The sequence below is a fragment of the Narcine bancroftii genome, chromosome 3, assembly GCF_036971445.1.
Source record: "Narcine bancroftii isolate sNarBan1 chromosome 3, sNarBan1.hap1, whole genome shotgun sequence".
Classification (NCBI taxonomy): Eukaryota; Metazoa; Chordata; class Chondrichthyes; order Torpediniformes; family Narcinidae; genus Narcine; species Narcine bancroftii.
The window spans coordinates 283090523-283104475 of NC_091471.1; the positions used below are offsets into that span (position 1 = coordinate 283090523).

The window sequence follows — 13953 nt, forward strand, 5'->3', positions numbered from 1 at the left end:
CATGCTGTGGGTCTCCATTAAAAATCTTACTGTAGGCTGCCTAATCATTCCTCCTGCAGTCACATCCCTATTGATCAGATCTATTGCAAGCCGCAAGGCTCCTGGTATCAATCTCCATGGCACTCTGGTGATCACAGACATCACAACTTCTGCCACCACCCTCTCGCTCCTATCACCAAGCCAATGTTGGATCCAGTTAGCTCCCGATTGCTATGATGGACCTTATCAAATGCCTTACCAAAGGCCTGCCTTCATCAATGTTCTCTGATGCAGGATGTCCTCGACATGAAGCCCTGATCAGTCCCTGCCTTGTCCAAATGTACACTGCCCTTTCTCCAACAATCGCCCTCCCACTGATGTAAGGCTCTGGTCTTGAATCAGGAGTAACAGTGGCTTCTCTCCATCCTCAGCCACTTCACCAGTCACTAGATGGGCTGTCAGTACCCCGCTTAGACCTGAGAGCAGCACAGCCCAGTCCCTACCGATCATAATGTGAAACACGGATGTCCGCAGGCACTATGATTGCAGTGAAAATGCACAGTAAATGCTGGAGGGACTCGGCCAAACTTGTGGCGTCCATAGGAGGTCAAAATATATGACCGACATTTCGAGCCTGAGCCTATCTTCAAGGTTTAAGCAAAAGAGCAGACAGGTTATCTGAATGAAAACTGAGAGAGAAAGGGAAGAATGGGATGGAGGAGGTGTTATTTGGATATTTTCAGAGAAGAGGTGAGAATTGATTTTGGCTCTGTGAAAGGAGACAGAAGGAGCAAGGAGGAGAGAGAGAGAATGAACTAGAAGGGGAAGATGATTTGGAGGTGTGCTTTAACAGAAACCAGAGAAGTCGATGTTGATGCCGTCTGGTTGGAGGGTGCACAGGCGGAAGATTTGCAGGTGGCCTCATATCAGCAAGGGAATGGGATGGGAATTGAAATGGGTGGCCACGAGGAGATCCACGCTATTGCAGCAGACAGAGCTGCGGTGCTTGACAAAGCGATCTCCGAGTCTGCATCCAGTCTCTCCGGTGTAGAGGAGAGCACAATGGGAGCACCGGATGCAGTAGACGACCCCTGCAGATTCATGAGTGAAATGTTACTTCACTTGGGAGGACTGTTTGGAACGCGGAATGGGGGTGAGGGAGAAGGTGTGACCCAACTCTGACCATACACTGAGCCAGCACTGACCCCCACTCTGAACTCACACTGACCCCACACTTGTTTTGACATTTTTCACTGAAGTACAAGTTCAGCTGCAGCAAGGGAGAGTGTGTGTATGGGTGGGTGTGTGTGTATGTGAGAATGTGTGTGTGTGTGTGTGTGTGTGTGTGGGGGGGGGTGTGGGGGAATGTGAGGGAGTGTATGTGTGTGGGTGAGTGAGTATGGGTGAGTGCAAGGGAGTGTGTGTGTATGTGGCAGGGAGTGTGTGTGTGGGGGGTGTGTGTGTTTTGGGTGTGTGGGTGTGTTGGGTGTGTGCATGTGGGTGTGGGAGTGTGTGTGTATGTGGGAGTGTGTGTGGGTGGGTGTGTGTGCGTGGGAGTGTGTGTATTGGGCGTGTGTGTAGGAGTGAGTGTGTGCGTGTGTGTGGGAGTGTGTGTATGGGTGTGTGTGCGTGGGTGGGTGGGTCTGTTGGGTGTATGTGTGTGTGAGTGGGTGTGGGTGTGTGGGTGTTGAGTGTGTGTGAGTGTATTTGTGTGTGTGTTGGATGTGTTGGTGTGTGTGTGTTTGTTGGGTGTGTGTGTGTATGGGTGTGTGTGTGGGTCTGTTGGGTGTGTTGGGTGTGTATGTGTGCATGGGAGTGTGTGTGGGGGAGTGTGTGCGTCTGAGTGTGGGAGTATGTGTGTGCATGGGTGGGTCTGTTGGGTGTGTGGGTGTGTGTGTATGTGTGCATGGGTGTGTGTGTGGGAGTGCGTGTGTGTGGGGGAGTGTGTGTTGGGGGTGTGTGTGTGGGTGTGTGTATACATTGTACAATATGTGTGAGTCAACACATCATCATTAATTTTAAATTGATAAAATTTTATTGCATTCTTTATACAATTACAAGATATGCTGGATGCCTGGGAACTCTTCCACATATCAGAGGAAAATGAAACCAAAGGTGGTAGTTTTCTGGAAAATCGTGAGAGAGTTTGTGACCTCGAGCTCCAGGTGTCTGAGCCTGAGTCTCCCTCCTCGGCCTCTGGTTTCCGAGAGAGTGAGGGAGAGGCTGGGGGAGTGAGTCAAGTGGGGGCCCCTGGACCACACTGCTGGGAGGGTGTGGAGCAGGGTCACTGACCATGTTTAAGAAGCAAGTTGATTCATCTGATATAAAAGGCCAAGGCCGTGCTGATAGGAGAGATTAATAGAGATGGATGCCTGCAGTTCAGCATTGGCATGGTGGGCCGAGTGGCCTGTTTGTGTGACTCCTCGATGATGTAATGAGCGTTGGATCTTCTCCGAGTTCCACTGCTTGGCGAATAGTGAGAACCGTGGGATCAACCAGGCAAGTGATGGGAGATATCGCTGTCTGAGTAGAAGCCCATTGACAACAATCAGCTCAGCTCTGACATTGTAGTACGGCTGACATTCACCTTGAAGTGCCAGTTGATGAAGTAGACAACGACACTGTGGTCAAACAATAATCATGGCTTTTATTAGCAGAAACTCATGGTACAATAATGAAAGACAATAGGTGCATATACAGTTATATCCAAGGGGAGTGTCCTTAACAGTAGAGATAATGCACAGCCAATGTTAGTACAGCAAGGCTCGCTAGAGGGGAGACAGGCAGCTTGGCAGACATTCACCACACACCTCAAGGCCATCCTTCATTCAGATTCTCGACGACCTTCTGTGAAACTGTGTCCTTTTCTGTTCCCACTGCCATTGGTTTGGATTTCATGTCGGATAAGGGAAGAGATTCCGTGATCAGGTTCACATGGAGATTCACCGAAGCTGCAACCAAACTAGTCTCTGACTCCTTCTGGTGGTCAGGAGGATCACTAGCACTCTCTCACTGCAGTGCAGTGATGCCTCTTCCCAGCATGGGCTGATGGGGTGCCTAGTTTTATCTTTCAGGCATCTCACTGTGTGAACAGCCTCACTGTCTCGAATGCTTTCTGCACCAAGGGTCTGCAGCCCTTTTCCAAGGCCTCAGATTGGAAAGTCTGGCTTTGTTCATCCTGTATTCTCTTAACATTGAGTTCATGTCTTGCATTCAGGACACCATGAAGCGAACTGAGCAATACAAGGTCACTACTTAACAGCAAACTACACATTTAGGCTTAATTACATGGAAGCTGAATAGACTTTACATCTATTGTAAGAAAGGGCTTTAAATCTGTGATTGTAGGGGTGGGAGTGGGGTCAGTGAATAAAGTGAAAGTGAAGTACAGGCTCTTCGCCCACCCTGTTGTGCCGACCCATACAAATCTGCTTCACAACAAGCTAACCCTTCCCTTCCTCAACAAATACCCTCGATTTTTCCCTACATCCATCATGGGAGCAGTCACAGGGAGAGCACGCAAACTCTATACAGACAGTGCCAAGGTCAGAAGTGAACCTGGGTGCTTTGCACTGGGATCCCACTGCTCTGCCCGATCCTTCCCGTCGCCTCTTCACTCTCTCCTTCCCCAACCCTTGCTCCTCACTCTCCCTTCACCTTCACTCCCCACTCCTCACCGATAACTCCCACATCTCCATCAGCCCCTCGCGCCCTCTGCCCTGTCACCCTCCACATTTCTCCACTCCCTCCAGGTCACCCATCAGCACGGCCTCGCCTCTTCCCCCTCACCCCGTTTCACTCCTCAATCCTCCTGCCACTCCCCCACTCACTCCCTCTTCAAATCAGGGAGGAATGGAAGAACAAGGAGCAAGGGTCAGTGTTGTGTGGGACAGGTTCAACGAGCAATGAGTCTGGACACAGGCTGAACACAGGATGGATCTTTATTAAAACACACGTAAAGGCATCACAACAGGAATAATACACTCTATTACTCTCAGTCGCACAAAGTGTAATCAGTCACATCGGAGTCAAAGCTGCCAATACTAACAACTGCTTACACTCATACACGCACATTACAACCCAGACACATGAGATACCATGATTACTGATACAAGCAACTGTTTATTCAGACATTTCACAACCAAGGATTACAATACACTACCCACCATTCCTTGTCTAACATGGGCACATCTCAGATGCTATCCACAACAGTACACAACGGCCCCAATCCCTGTGTAGTGCACACTTTACCAATGACTCCTTCAGCGTTGTCCACAGCTCGCGACCTGGAGTGGAGCAGGGTTCGTCTCAGGGCCAAAGAGCTGTCCTTTGTAGGACAGTCAGATGGAGGGTCCAGCCCAGGCAATCACTCGGTGCTTAAAGGGGCCAATGCTCAGGTGTGTACTAATGGGTGGGCGGAGTCCAACCTCGATTGGCAGATCCAACTATGTACTCATTGGTATGGTCAGCCAGGACTCCCCAAATCATCAAGGTGATGGATCTGCCTGAGGTCAGGTCTCCTGCATTGCCCCCGAAGCTCCTGATCACCAAAGGTCCACCCCACGGTGTGGGGTGGAGATGAAAAAAGGTTCCCCACTTCTGCACGAAGAATTTTTCCACTCCTCCATCCCCAATCGCCTTGCCCTTTATTCACAGGCTGGATCCCTGCTCCTTGAATCCTCAGCCATGCAACGCACCCCCTGCATCCATCGAACCCTGCGGGAGGTTTGAAAAAGTCAATCAAGAAGCTGTGGCCGCAGGAAACTGGAGGTTAATCAGAAGCCGGTAAAGGACTCAGCAGGACTCAGCATGGAGTGAGGACTAATTCACACTTCAAGTTGGGAACCTTTCATCCAGTGACCTAAAATCTTCTCTCTTCCCAGATGCTGCCTGGCCTGCTGAATTCTTCCAGAGCTTTCGTTTAAGATTTTTGTCAGCTTTGATGAGCTCTCATTCTCCTAAAGTCTCAATGTCGTAGTGAACCTATCAGTGAATCCTCAGAGCACTCCGTCCTCAGTAAACGTCCTCTCTTAAGATCGGAAACCATAGTAATGCACATTGGCCTTTAGCAGTCAGAGTTTCAGGTATAGAAGTTGGGAGGTCATGTTGCAGTTGTACAAGATGCTGGGGAAGTCCCATTTGTATTCAGGTTTGGTCACCGCGCTGCAGGAAAGATGTCGTCAAACTGGAGAGGGAGCAGGGAAGATTGATGAGGGTGTTGCCACGACCCGGGGGGGGGGGGGGTCTGAGTTATAGGGAGAGGTTGAGCAGGCTGGGTGCTCTATGGGGTGATCTCATAGAGGTGGACACAATCGTGAGAGGAATAGATCATGAGACCATAGAGAGTCATTTGCCCAGGTAGGGGGACCAGAGGACAGAGGGGAGAGATTTAACCGGAACCTGAGGGGTAATGTTTTTCCACACAGAGGGTGATGGGTGTGTGGAACAGGCTGCCGGAGGAGGGGGTTGAGGCAGGTACCGCTGCAATGTTTAAAGGATAGATACATGGAAAAGGAAGGGTGCAGAGGGATGTGGTACAGTGGTCTTTGTTACTCCATTACTCAAATCCTCTGTAAAGGTTTCCTCTTGTCATTGTATTGGACTTTGTCGGGACTGCCCCAGAACATTGTGGATCGCTGGGGTCTCTTCAGTGGGGACTACCTCTGGAATGGAGTAACAGAATGAGGAAACAGGCCTTTCGGCCCATCTTGCCCATGCCGACCAAAGGTCCCCACCCACACCAGTCCTGCCTGCCTACCTCACATCTCCAAACCCATCCTATCCATAGATCAGTCCAATTTGGAATTCAAACTACAAACTCAATGTTGAACTTCCAATCTAAGCCCTGGTTAGTGCCCGGCTCTGAACCGGATCAGCAGACTCACTGACCTGAGCATTCAACAGCAGGTTTGGATCAGCCCTCATTGGTCCAGATAGGACAGCACCAGGACTAGGTTCACGCAGAGAGACTTGCCCAGCTCTTCCTAGGAATGGTCAACTTGGAGCTGGGTTCGAGCAGTGAGTGGGAGGAGGCGGAGACCAGAGCTCAGCGGCGTTTAGAGGAGATGGGGTGAGGTGAGAGTAACGGGGTTAATTGGTCAAGGGCCAATAAAAAGAGGATAAGGCAAACGAGCGGCCCAGTGAGCGAGTGTCACAGCGAAGGAGTGGGGCTTTGAGGCTTTGGCTCGAGGGGCTTTGGTGAGCAGAGGCCAAGGAGAGCAACTGCTGCAACCAAGGTGAGGGAAGAAGGTAAGCCTAGTCAAGGATATTATTCGACAAGCTAATGGAGTCAGTTAGGGCTGTGGATTGTTCCAGCTGCGGGATGTGGGAGATCTAGGATGGTAGACTTGTCCCAGACAACCGCACCTGCAGGAAGTGCATTCAGCTCTGGCTCCTTACTGACCGAGTTCAGCAACTGGAGCTGGAACTGGGTGAACTACGGGTTATTCAGGAGGCCGAGGCAGACATAGAGAGGTTTAACAGAGAGATGGTCACCCCAAATATGCAGGATGTAGATACATGGGTGACTATCAGGGGAGGTAAAAGGAAGGGACCAGTAATGCAGAGTATCCCAGGGAACGGTCTACCAGAGACGAGTCAAAGTGGCCAAGTCTCTGGCACAGAGACTGACTTCTCATCTCAGAAAGGAAGGGCTGAGGAGAGCATTTCTAATAGGAGGGCAAACATGAAGTTTGCTGGAATGCATATAGACTCCCAGATGTTATGTTTCCTCCCAGGTGCCAGGAACAGGGATGTCTTAAATCATCTTAGCAGCATTCTGGAAGGGAAGGGAAAGCAGCAGGATGATCCTGGCAGGAGGGTTTGCTAGAGCCATTGGGGAGGGTTTAAACTAGCTTTGCAGGGGGAGGGAAATCATAATGAGAGCAAAAAGAATAGGATAGCAGTGAGACAGGGAGTTACACCAGAGGAAGGAATTAATAGTAGAGGTGGTCAAAAATGGCATAAAGGAATGCCAGGGGAGCAGGCAGGAGGAAGAGCTGTTCAACAGGAATACAGCACAAACGACATCGATAATGGGCTTACGGACACTATTTAAATGCACGTAGCATCAGAAACAAAGTAGATGACCTGGTGGTTCAGATTCAACTAAAAAGGAATGACATTTTGGCCATTACTGAAATGTGGCTCAATGAGGTGTGAGGTTGGGAGCTCAGTATCTGAGGATACACAGTCTATAGGCAGGAGGGTGGAGGTGGAGGAGGGGCTCTGATGATGTGATGACATTAAATCAATAGAAAGAAGGGACATAGGATCTAAAGCGGTAGAATCAGTATGGGTTGAATTAAGAAATGCCAAGGTTAAAAAGATTATATTAGCAGTTATATACAGGCCCCCAAACAACAGCTGGAAGGCGGACTATGAGGTACAGATAGAAATACAAAGGGCATGTAACAAAGATAATATCAAAATAATTGTGGGAGATTTTAACATGGCAGGGAATTGGGAAGGACAGGAATTTACTGGATCACAGGAGAGTGAGTTTGTAGAAAACCTAAGAGATGAATTTTTTTTGAACAGCTTATTGAGAAGTCCACCAGGGGATCCGCAATTCTCAATTGGGTCATGTGCAATGACCCTGAGGTCGTTAGGGAGTTAAAGATCTTCAAACCTCGAGGAAGCAGTGACTACAACATGGTCAAATTCAATTTCAAATATGAAAAGGAAAAAATGTTATCAGATGTATCAATTTTTCAGTAGAATAAAGGAAATAATGGTGGTACGAGGAAAGAACTGGCCCAAGTTGACTGGAAAAGCAAACTAGTCGGAGGAACGGAGCAGGATTGGAGGATATTTTTGCAAATGATAAAAAGCATCCTGGATGGAAATATTCCTAGAAAAAGGAAATTAGTCAAAAGGAAAGATGGTACCAATGTGGCTAATAAAAGAAGTGAAGGCCAGGGGAGGGCGAACACGGAAGCTAAAACTAGTGGGAAATCAGAAGACTGAGATTCCTTTAGAAACTTACAGAAAGAGATAAAGAAACTCATAAGGAAAGAAGAATTATGAAAGGAGATTGGCAAACAATATAAAAAAAGACCGATAGAAAATGATGCTGGGGAAATTATAATGGGTCACAAAGATCTGGCAGAAGAATTAAATCAATATTTTCTATCTGTATTCACTGTGGCGTTTGGCAGCTCTTGGGTTGTACTTGTTGGAGTGCAGAGTGAGGGCGGGGGGGGGGGTCTCATAAAGACATTTCGAATATTGAAAGGTTTCGACAGAGTGAATGTGGATAAGATGTTTCCCTTGATGGGCGAGTCAATGACAAGGGGTCATAGTCTTAAAATTAGAAGTTGCCCAATCAAAACAGAGAGGAGGAAGAACGTCTATAGTCAGAGGGTCGTGGATCTGTGGAACTCACTACCGCACAAAGCAGTGGAGGACAGATCACCGGGAGCATTTAAACAGGAAATGGATAAGCATCTCATTAGTAAAGGTATCAAGGGATATGGGGAAAGGCTGGTAAATGGAACTAGGGGTGAGTTTAGTTTAGCTTAGTGCATAGTCATGGAACAGTCCCGATGGGCCTAGTGGCCTGGTTCTGTTCCTTAATCTTGTGATCTTATGAATGAATCTTGTTTAAAATGTGAACAAGGTTATCAGACTGACAGAAGAACAGAAAATGTTGGAGGGGAGGGGTTGAGAGAGTTTATTTCACAGCTTGGATCTTGTCAGCATAAGCCATTGTGGAGGAGGGGTGAACCGGAAGGCTCTGGAGCTGAGAGCAGCAGGTGATGATTGCCGGTAGTGGCAGGTCAATCCCGTAGGGTGGTGGGCCAGGTCGCGACAGTGTCAGGGTCAGAGGCTTGGTCAAGTCAAAGTTAGGGTCAGGGGCAGGCTTCGGTCAAGGACAGGCAGGGCCAGAGTTGGCGCCAGAGTTAGGGGCAAGGTTAGGGATGGATGGGGTCAGTCAGGATCAGTACAGGGTCAGAGACAGGGTGAAGGACAAGGCTGGAGAAACAGCAATGAACAGGAAGGGAACGAGCACCGCGATGCCAGAGGGCACGCGTGAGGACTCACCGCGGATGAGGGGGGGCGACTCTCCTTCACCAGCACCAGGACCGCTCCAGAGCCGATACGATTCCCTTCCAGGGTTTCATTTTCTCCAAGCTCCCGACCGTTGTAAGTGAAGTTCATCTTCCAGGAGGTGACTCCCTGCCTCACCAGGTGGAGACGGAGGAGTTTTATCGTATCTTGTGGCCTCACCCGGATTGTGACCAACTGCTGCTCATTGGGGAGCTGAACCCCAACTTCCGTCCTGCTCCAGGGACTGAGCACTCGTCGCATCCTGAGCTGCAGACACGCACTACAGAGACCCTTGACTGAAACAGGCGAGGCAACAGCTGATAAACAAGTTCCTTCTCTCCTCTCACTGAGAACTGGTCTGACCACATTCTATAGGGCTTGCTGTTAACCCACACCCTTTGTGCCCAACCTTGCTCGATCTCAGTCAGTTCTTGTAATTACAAAAATACACAACTCATAATGAAAAAAATATATATATACACAGCACCAAGTACACATCAATAGACCAGCAAGGGGCATGGTGGGCTGGGCCAGGACCACACAAAGCAGGAGAGGGGCTCGGCGACCAAAAGCCTCTCACCAGCCGTGGGCTCGTGGGAACCAGGTGTTGGGACTGGGATCGTGAGGGTGCCGATGGCCCCAAAGGGCCTCGGGTGCTGACAACTCCCTGATGTCATCGGTAGTATCCCCTCCCTGACATCTCCATACACTGGAAGACCAACAGGTTTCAGGCAGACCAAAAGGGTGTCTTTCATCGAGTTTCTGGTCTTCCTGGCCATCTGTCCCTGCATGCATTGCCAGGAACAGCCTGTTCATGTTGTTGCTGCAGATGGAATGTGACAAGGACCCCTGTCCTGCCCATAGGCGTCAAGAGATTTTACTGCTGGGGACAGGACAGGTTTGGTCTGGATGAATCATCTTCTCTAAACTTTGCAAAAACAGTCAGCAAAGAGGTGGCGACCGTCTCCTCCCCACTGCAGTGGCCTCCAGGGGCAGCGTCCATTCCGAGTAAGGTCCTGACTGGACAGGGGGATGTCACTGGGAGGGAGCCCTGTCCTGGTGCTTGTTCGTGAGTTCCAGAGATGAGGCATTCAGAGGATCTGGGCAATCCACTGAGGGAACCACACAGAGGATCTTCACCAGGATACTGCTTTGATTAGAGGGTTTGAGCTGGAAGGAGAGGTTGGACAAACCTGGGTTGTCTTCTTTGGGGCGTCATAATCTGAGATGATGAGGCATTGATAGAGTGGGCAATCTCAATCTTTATCCCAAAGAGATAGAGTGGTGTTTATTTAATGGGGTGGGAGAGGACTGGGAGTTTATTTCCCCCCCCCCACCCCCACCCCCACAGTGAGTGGCTGCCAGTAGTGGTGGAAGCAGATACAATCATAGCGTTTAAGAGGCTTCTCGATAGACAGGAATATGAAAAGGGTCAGGAGGTAAATTGGATCAGCAAGTTTGCCAGTGATTGGAGGCGTTGTGGACAGCGAGGAACGCTTTCAAAACTTGCAGAGGGATCTGGCCCAGCTGGTAAAATCGGATGAAAAATGGCAGATGGAATTTAATGCAGACAAGTGCGAGGTGTTGCATTTTGGAGGACAAAACAAGGTAGGACATACACGGAAAATGGTAGGGCACTGAGGAGCGTGGAGGAGCAGAGAGATCTGGGAACACGGATACATTGTTCTCTGAAGGTGGTGTCACAGGTTGACAGGGTTATAAAGTTTTTGGCATCTTAGCCTTTACAAATCAAAGTATTGAGTATAGAAGTTGAGATGTTATGTTGACATGGGTGAGGCCAAATTTGGAATATTGTGTGCAGTTCTGGTCACCTAACTACAGGAAGGATATCAATAAGATTGAAAGAGTGCTGAGAAGGTTTACTAGAATGTTGTCGGGTCTTCAGGAGTTGAGTTACAGGGAAAGATTAATCAAGTTAGGACGATTCCTTGGAGTGAAGAAGAATGAGGGGAGATTTGATGGAGGTTTGCAAGATTAAGAGAGGTATATAGACAGAGTGGATGCGAGTAGCCTTTTTCCACTTAGATTAAGGGAGATAAATACAAGGTGTCATAATTTTAAGCTGAAAAGAGAAAGGTTTAGGGGGAACATTAGGGGAAAGTCTTCTCACGGATGGTCCATGTGGCTTCATGAGGGGAAGGTTGTGCCTCAAGCCTATTTGAGTTTTTTGAGGAGGTAAAAAAATTAATTGATGAGGGTAGATGTGAGTATATGAATTTTAGTAAGGGATTAACAAGGTCCCCTGTGAGAGACTTGTTCAGAAGGATCCATGGAAACTTGGCTATGCGGATTAAGAATTGGCTTGCCTGTAGAAAGCAAGAGAGTAGTAGTGGACAGAATGTATTCTGCCTGGAAGTCAGTGACTAGAGGAGTTCCACAGGGATCTGTTCTGGGACCCCTGCTCTTTGTAATTTCTGTAAATGACCTGAACCAAGATCTAGAAGGATGGACCAGTAAGTTTGCAGATACTAAATTTGGAGGAGTGGTGGATGGTCCTGAAGGTTGTCGTACGTTACAACAGAGTTGGGTGGAAAAGTGGAAGATAGATTCTAGCCTAATAAGTGTGAGATGATGCACTTTGGAAGGTCAAACTTGAAGGCTGAATATGGGACATGGAAAAACAGAGGGACCTTGGAATCCAGACATCGATCTCTCAAGGTTGCCATCCAAGTTGATAGAATATCGACCTCGACATTGGATCTTGACTTGGGACTGTGGGAACAAGCTGCGAGCAAGAGGCGGAGAGAGCAGGTTCCAAGCAGATAAACCAGCAGTGGTCATCAGTAAGTGGTCTTTTTTTAGACCTCTCCATTGGCCAAGTAGCTTCAACCAATAAAAAGAGGGGAAAACACAATCAGAGTGGCCAGTGAAGAGCTGCCATTGTGGGAGTGAGACTTGGAGGTTTTGGCTTGAGAGGCTAAGGTGAACAAAGACCAAGAATGAGCTTCCTTCAGGTAAGCTAAAGTAATTGCAGATTTAAAAAGTCATAAAAATGACACACAGGGCAGTAGAATGTTCCAAATGAAGGATGTAGGAAATCTGACGACCGCACCTACAAGAGGTGCATCCAGCTGCAGCTCCTTGGAGTCCAGTTCAGGGAACTGGAGCTGGATGAACTCTGGATCATTCAGGAGGCAGAAGAGCTTCAGGAAGAAAGTCAGGAGGGAGGTAGCTGAGTGACTGTTAGGGAGAGGGAAGAGAAATAAGCAGACAGTGCAAAGCACCTCGGTGACCGTTCCCTCACATTAAGTATACCATTTTGGATAGTGTTAGTGTTAGGGGGATGATCTACCAGGGCCCCAAAGAACAAATAAGTAGGTAAATTTTGGAATGGTGCAAAAATTACAGGGTTATGGGACACTGCAACTTCCTAAATATTGACTAGCACCTCCCAACTGCAAGAGGGATGGGCAAAATTTGTGCAGTGTGTTCAAGAAAGTTCACTGACACAATATGCGGACCAGTCAACTAGGAGAGGCTGTAGTGGATCTAATTCTGGGTAATGACCCTGGTCAAGTGACAGATCTCTTGATGTGGAGCATTTCGGTGACAGCGACCACAACTCCTTGAGCTTTAGCATAGCTACGGACAAGGATAAAAGGAGCCAAAGGAGAAAATATTTAATTGGGGGAGGTACATAGGGGAAAGGCAGGTAGATGGAGTTGAGTCAATGAGTGGCGGTGCAGGCTCAACAAGCCAGATAGCCTACTCCTGCTTCTATTTCTTAGTGAAACAGAGCATGAGAAGGAATTGAAAATCATGGTGTGTGCACAGGTCATGGTTCAAATTACGGCCAATACTTGGCCCTCACAAGTGGTTTGGATGCTGAGCCTGGCCCTCCCCATAAAGTACATCAATTGCCAGCAGTGTTTATACTCGGGTTAGGAGTCACTTTTACATTGAAATGGGATGAGCCTCGTATGAACATTTTAAACCAACTATCAAGGCAAGGTGGGTGGGGCAGGTCATGCAGAACACAGCAAGATTTCAGATTGCATAAAGTCCTAGCTTCCAGGTTTCCGTTGCCACAAGTACCCACCACAACCCAACTTACAGAAAATGTAGCTTCATGCACACCTTCCGAAACATGTTTAAAGAAACTAGCAGTAATCAAATGCTTCACGGTATTCATTAATAACTGGGAATATTATTGTGGTTAATGTTAGTATTCAATGAAACTTAAATTATAGCATGTAGTGCTTAGAGCAATATGACATGGATAGTTTGAAAACAGAAGTTTCTGACTTATGGAAACATTAGCTGAGACAGCTCTCAGGAATGGAACCCTTACATAATGTGGAGTACTTAACATGCCTCAAATCCTTAACTGACTCTATACATACAGATGATTTAGAAGTGGAGCAGATTTAAGATTCACAGCAAAATCTATAAACATTTTTTTTCTCCCCCTAATGAAAGCAGAAATGTGGTGAAAGGGGGATAGTTATAAAAATCAACGCAGGCATCTCAGCCACTCAGGTCAATCACCGTTACTTTGGCCATAATCTGTCACATTGCTGATAAGGAAGGTGGCCTGGGATTTCTAACATGAACAGAGCTTGGATTTACTGTTACTCTGGAGAGAGGCTGACAGAGGAACATCTCAAATACAAAGCAATTCCATTAGTCAGATTTGCATTCTCAGCTACTGAAATATCCTAATAATGAGCTGCAAATGTGATAAATGTAAGGTGACAGAATGCCAGGGACCAAGGAGAAGTGGGGGCGGGGGAAGAGACACCTTGAGTTTGTGGTTAAAAAATATTATGTTCAACCTGTTTTGGGAGCTGGCCACATGGGGCATCAATTTAACAAGAAGTTACAAACACAAGGGAGGAAATGCAAATCTGAAAATTTTGGAATAATGAACATCAATTAAATATTCAAAATAACGGAACCCTG

The 13953-nt window shown here is 47.8% G+C and overlaps 1 protein-coding gene across 3 annotated transcripts in view; it reads right to left on the reverse strand.

Moving 5' to 3' along the window:
• Window positions 1-10343, reverse strand: part of LOC138758876 (ubiquitin domain-containing protein TINCR-like) — a 34318-nt gene extending 23975 nt beyond the window's left edge. Inside the window, exons 1-2 of one of the 3 annotated variants that reach the window (XM_069928396.1) lie at window positions 9025-10343; window positions 2052-2600 (exon numbers count right to left, since the gene is read on the reverse strand). In XM_069928396.1, coding sequence (XP_069784497.1) covers window positions 2277-2600; window positions 9025-9291 — 591 coding nt within the window. In that variant the 5' untranslated portion in view covers window positions 9292-10343 and the 3' untranslated portion in view covers window positions 2052-2276. Of the gene's footprint in view, window positions 1-2051; window positions 2601-3902; window positions 4696-9024 lie in introns of those variants that run through there. The other 2 variants (XM_069928398.1, XM_069928399.1) reach the window with 2 other exon arrangements.
• Window positions 10344-13953: the final 3610 nt, after the last annotated feature.